This window comes from Euphorbia lathyris, chromosome 2 (assembly GCF_963576675.1).
Source record: "Euphorbia lathyris chromosome 2, ddEupLath1.1, whole genome shotgun sequence".
Lineage (NCBI taxonomy): Eukaryota > Viridiplantae > Streptophyta > Magnoliopsida > Malpighiales > Euphorbiaceae > Euphorbia > Euphorbia lathyris.
Genome location: NC_088911.1, coordinates 34,700,362 through 34,706,042, shown reverse-complemented (window position 1 = coordinate 34,706,042; position 5,681 = coordinate 34,700,362). Strand labels below are relative to the sequence as shown.

The 5,681-nt window shown below is 33.8% G+C and overlaps 1 protein-coding gene across 1 annotated transcript; it reads left to right on the top strand.

Moving 5' to 3' along the window:
* Positions 1-798: 798 nt before the first annotated feature.
* LOC136217729 (large ribosomal subunit protein eL18y) lies at positions 799-3,212 on the top strand. Its single transcript, XM_066004370.1, has 5 exons — positions 799-887; positions 975-1,064; positions 1,143-1,271; positions 1,631-1,813; positions 2,844-3,212. Exons 1-5 carry the CDS (start codon positions 885-887, stop codon positions 3,000-3,002), a joined length of 564 nt encoding a protein of 187 aa, XP_065860442.1. The 5' UTR covers positions 799-884; the 3' UTR covers positions 3,003-3,212.
* Positions 3,213-5,681: the final 2,469 nt, after the last annotated feature.

The window sequence follows — 5,681 nt, the reverse complement described above, 5'->3', positions numbered from 1 at the left end:
TTTATTATTTCTGCAGTTAAGGTACCCTCTATCATGTATGACATTTTCCATTTCTTCTATTTTCCAGATCATTCTATTTTTCGTGTTTTTTGACTGGATTTTTTTAAAAAATATTGTGAATCTCTACATTCGAAGTCGGGTGAGACTGACAAGTTTAAATTGTTATTAGGTTACAAATATCAAAATTTGCACGGAGAGATGGAATTTGCAAATATTTTTTTCTCTGCACGTTTTTTTTATATCAAAAGTTTGTATGTAGCTTGAATTCTGATAGAGGATGAATTTGTGATTGTTTTGGTTAATATACATTTATGTATTATTTTGTATTTTAAAAATTTCTAGAAAGCGGTTTTTTACAAATATTGATTTTGATTCTGTTATTTTCTAATGGTGAATGACCATTCAATTTGGTTATCAAGGTATATGTGAACACAAGAATTTTCACATGCACCTTAATGAACAAGTAAATTTGCTAATTCACCATTAGATATAGACTTATTAAATATAAGCCTCATAATACTTTGAATCTCCACCTTAGGATTTCATTAAGTTTAGATCTAACGGTGAATGATCAAATTCTACATGCTCATTAAAGTGCATGTGATCAAGACTGGATGTGAACATTACTGTTTCTCAATAATAGGTGTGTTTAGTATTTTAGGAATAAAAATATTAGTTTTATGGTGTTTAGGTAAATTCCCCAATCTTTTATTTGAATGGTCTTATAGTATATGGGTAGTCCATATGAGGAACTGGGCCTAAGTAATCTTTAGGCCTTTTGGATCTAACATCCCAACTCTTACAAAGTTTAAAACCCTAGCTTCTCTCTTTAAGGAAGGACATTTGCCTCGCAGCAGTTGCGCCGAGCATCAGCAAGAACAGCAATGGTATCAAGCTTGTTACCAAACCCTAATTCAATCTTCAAATCTCATCTTTCACTGTCCATAGCTGAGTCTGTTTTTATGTAATTACAGGGTATCGATTTGAAGGCTGGAGGTAAGAGCAAGAAGACTAAACGTACTGAGCCCAAGTCAGATGATATCTACCTCAAGCTCCTCGTTAAGGTGCCCATTTCTCTAGTCTTTTGCTCTTTGCGTGCTTGTGCTCCGTTTTTTGCTAACAATGCTAGATTTCTGAAACAGTTGTACCGATTTCTGGTGAGGAGGACTGGTAGTAAATTTAATGCGGTTATCTTGAAGCGGCTCTTTATGAGCAAGATTAACAAGGCTCCTTTATCCCTTTCTCGTTTGATTAGCTTCATGGAGGGCAAGGTGGGTCTCGTTCTCTCCCATTTTGTTTTGTATCGCATAGATGATCACATGAAACTGAGTACTTTTATTTCTATTATGTTATACAACTAGCTTATTTGTGTGAAACAAATTGATTTTGTAAGCTAGGTTGATCTTTGAATTTTTTTTAAGGATATATTTGAATACTGTAATCTTGTTCTAAATGACGATTGAGATCAATTTAGGGCTAGCTGAATATATAGTTTTCCATGGCATTTTAAAGTCATATTATCTAGCTTGATGTGTCCTTGTTACTGTTTTTGGCATTCAATTTCAGTTGCTCATTTTGTTTTCAATGTTGATAATTATTGCTCAACTATTTACTTGGGTTAATTTTTCAGGAGGGTAAGATTGCTGTGCTTGTTGGTACTGTAACTGATGATATTAGGGTTTATGAAGTCCCTGCTTTGAAGGTTACTGCACTAAGGTTTACAGAGACAGCAAGAGCAAGGATTGAGAAGGCTGGCGGAGAATGCTTGACCTTTGATCAACTTGCTCTTAGAGCACCTCTTGGTCAAAATACGGTATTCAAATTGAAATCTTCCTTGCTTTTAGTTTTTATTTTTTGATGCAGTCTTTAGTAATTTTTGAAATTAATAGGCAGTTAATGATAATCACTGCCGCTGAATTTGGAATTTGAATATGTTTGGTTATAAATAGTTTTTACCTTCAGGTTAGCATGGTGTTTTTGCATGTAATTTTGAAGTTGAAGTAAACAATGAAACCTGCATTATTTTTGAATGTTAAAGAGACCAGGCTTAAGATTTTACAACTGTTGTTTTAATAGTTCTGGCATTTTGTATTTTACTATTGGATTTTACTAAACTAGCCTATTTTTCTTTTTAAAACTAATTGTTGTATACCAGTGAAAGCATATAATGATCCAAATGTATTTAATACTTTATAAATGGTGTTTGCTACTAGCAGAAATAAGTGGTGCTTAGAAATAGAAGTCTGTAGCTGTAAGAAGGCTGTTTAGAAAAATCACATTCATCTTGTTGGGAGTATAGATCTAGTCATTAGCTTTTTATCATTGCTCACGATCATGTCTACCTTTATGACTATTTTGGCAGTCTGTTGCCCGTATCATCTATTTGCTAGATAATCACAACTCGACTTCACAGTCTATAAAACCATATAATAGGATTTGAGCATGAGTGGCAAATATACTTCTTTGTTAAAACCATATAGGATTTCTTCCTTGGGTCCAGAGCATTAAACTAAATGGTCTGTGCTATGGAACCTTCAATTATCGAGTTTATCAACAAAAGAAATTGTCTCACAACATTAGGATAGTACTGGTGTATTGGTTGTCGACTCTCATTCTCTATCTCAGTTGCTGTTGGTCAGATGATAAAACAAGAGTAGAAGAATAATGGAATGATGGGCCAAAATTCAAAACTTGTTGTTATTAGTTATTTAAGGATTCTGTTAATCTTTTTTTTTTTTTTTTTTGATATGTTGCTGATAATGGCAGTGGTGTTTTGTTGTGTTGAAGGTTTGATTTAAGCGAAATATTTGTTAAGAAATGTTGATTAATTTATGTGGATGCAGGTTCTCCTGAGGGGTCCGAAGAATTCTCGTGAAGCAGTTAAGCACTTTGGACCTGCACCTGGTGTGCCACACAGTCATACAAAACCATATGTACGAGCAAAGGGTAGGAAATTCGAAAGGGCTAGGGGAAAAAGAAACAGCAGGGGCTTTAGGGTGTAAGCTCTGCTCTGCTCTCTCAGATATGTTATTGGGTTGTGTTTTACTTTTCTTCTCTTATTTGCTGATGCTGAACAGCTTTATTGCAGTAGCAGGTTAATATCCACCGGTTATTTTGTATTTTTTTTTTTGTTTAAACACTAGATTTTTGTTTCAGAGTGAGGATTCCATGCATCTTTTTTTTTTTTGAATGGCAAGTGATGTTATGATATAGTTAAAAAATTTCCATTTACGTTAGATGCAACAATGTTCTGGGTTTCCTAATTTATTAAGAAAATGAAAACAAAAGCGCCTCAAGAATTTATTGGTTTTGTGTATCTATTTTAAAAAAATCAACATGGAGGAAACTAAACTAAACTGTCTAAGAACATTTCCAATTCATTTCATCACCATTTCATCATTTTAGATGTTTGAAATCGTACTTTTTTTTTTCAATAACCATTTGTGCAATTTGAGGACGAGCCTGGGCACAATGGTAAATGTTGTTGTGTGATCGAGAGATCACATGTTGAGTTTTAAGGTCTATTTGGATGAAGGTTTGATATGGTTTATTAGGGTCTGCTTGGATTGGGGTTAGTGGAGGTTAATTAAAGGGAGGTTATTTTTCTAACCTTGCTTGGGTAGGAGTTTAAATGGTGGTTATTTTTCTAACCTTGCTTAACCTTGCTTGGAAAGGAGTTTAAGTTTAAATGAAGGTTAAATGAGGTTAAATGGAGATTCAAAAACCTTCAATTTCAGTCCCACCAAATTGGTGGGATCTGGAGGTTCTCTAACCTCCCTTCCCCTCCCTTTAATTAACCTCCCTTTAATGAACTTTGTGAAACCTTCATCCAAGCGGACCCTAAGGGGAGGGGAGGTTTTTTAGTGAACCTCAAGCTTTCACAAATTTGGTGGGACTGAAATTTGGATTATTTCAAGGTTTTTTTACTTTTATTTAACTCATTTAATATCACCTCAATTTAAACTCATTCCTAAACAAGATAAGAAAAATAACATCCCTTTAATTAACCTTCTTTATCTAAAAAAAAAAGCAAATCCTTAGGAATGGTCTTTTTGCCAAAAAAAAAGAAAAAAGACAAGACAAGGCTTGCCTCCAATACATTCTTGTGGTAGGATCTCTCCTTGGATCCTCACTTAGTGGAGATGCCTAGTGCATGGGACTGCCAACCATTTGTGCAATTTACTCATGGCAAATATTGTTTCAGTTTGTACGTTGAGCTTAATGGATACCACGCTCAACACTCCAGCCGCGTCTAAACTCTCGGTTACAGCTATATCATCTCACTATCTCATTGGAAGGTAGTAAGATGATGAAGATAGTATCTCATTGGAAGATAGTAAGATGATGTTAAAAATAAAAAGGCTTAATAAATCTATTGTCATGCTTTCTAAATTTTATAAATGATCTTTTATTCTTATCCAATTTCATACACTAGCTATCTCTATTTTTGTTTAATTGTATTCAATAACTTTTTATTTTTATCCAATTACATTCAATAACTTCATATTTTTTCCAATCTTGAACTTTCAAAATTTCTTAATTATTTATCTACTTGGCATTTTCCATTTGGCATTTTCCATTTGACATGTGATGCCGCATGTGTTCTATTTTTTACACCCACTAAATTCTATCGAGAAATAGATGATGATTATTGAATAAAATCGGATAAGAATAAATGGTCATTTGAAAATATGTATTATGCAAAATAAAAGTGTACAAATGACACTTTATTCTCTATTATTCTAGGAGTATAGTGAATTTCTCTCAAGGTTAAAACTTTAAAGTGGTTTACCTTTCTTGAACTGAAGCTGCTAGAGTAAAGTACGTTCAAATTAAGGTGGAAATTTATAACTATTATATATACATATAAAAGTGATGGGTTGGGAACAGTAAAATTGGAAATTTTTTCCCAATTTGTTCCAACATTACCCTTAAATTCAGGCTGACCATATTACCCTTGCCATTCACCAACAATTCCAGTCCTTGCACACGAATACGGCACCGTTTGGTTCTTTGAAGTTTCTAGGTATTTCTCTTCTCTTCAGCCGCACAAAATTCTTTCTCTCTTCTCCTCTGCTGTCGTCTACAGCTTTCTTCGTCTTTTTTTTATCCCTGTTTTTTAGGGGCTTTAACCTTCTTTAAGCGGCGTTCTTTGTTTTTTTTAATCTCAGTCGAGTCTTCTCGGTTTCCTTATTGCGGTGGGAGAGATTCTGCTTCTACATGATCTTCTGAAGTGGTAAGCTCGATTTCCCTTTGTTAATTTTTCGATTTATAATTTGAAAAATTCTCAAATGCTTGCCTAATTTTCACTTTCTTTTGAAGGATTTACAATCTGAAACTTGATGTGTGACCCTTCCACAATTGGTATTTTTTGTCAATTGATCTTCAAGAGTGACACTCAAGTTGGTTCAGATCTATTCAAGGTCAGTGATCCAAGTTTTTTTTTTTTTTTTTAATGTTTAGTCTTCTTCAATCCTAAATTTGCAACTTTCTCTTCTTATTTCAAGTTGGTCAGAGCTATTCTTCAAGGTTTGTCTCTGTGCGTATTTTCTAGATTGGGCATCTTCTCTCTTAAGTGGCTTCGTCAGGTTTGATTTTCCATTCTTAATTTTTTTTTTCGATTTCTCACATAGCTTTGCTTTACATGGCTTCGTCAGGTTTGATTTTCCCTTCTTAACACC

Bases quoted from the DNA above. Each gene is read 5' to 3' on its own strand.
- LOC136217729 (XM_066004370.1), top strand. The intron at 1,065-1,142 runs GTGCCCATTTCT...TTTCTGAAACAG, and splicing joins ACCTCAAGCTCCTCGTTAAG to TTGTACCGATTTCTGGTGAG. The intron at 1,272-1,630 runs GTGGGTCTCGTT...TTAATTTTTCAG, and splicing joins TTAGCTTCATGGAGGGCAAG to GAGGGTAAGATTGCTGTGCT.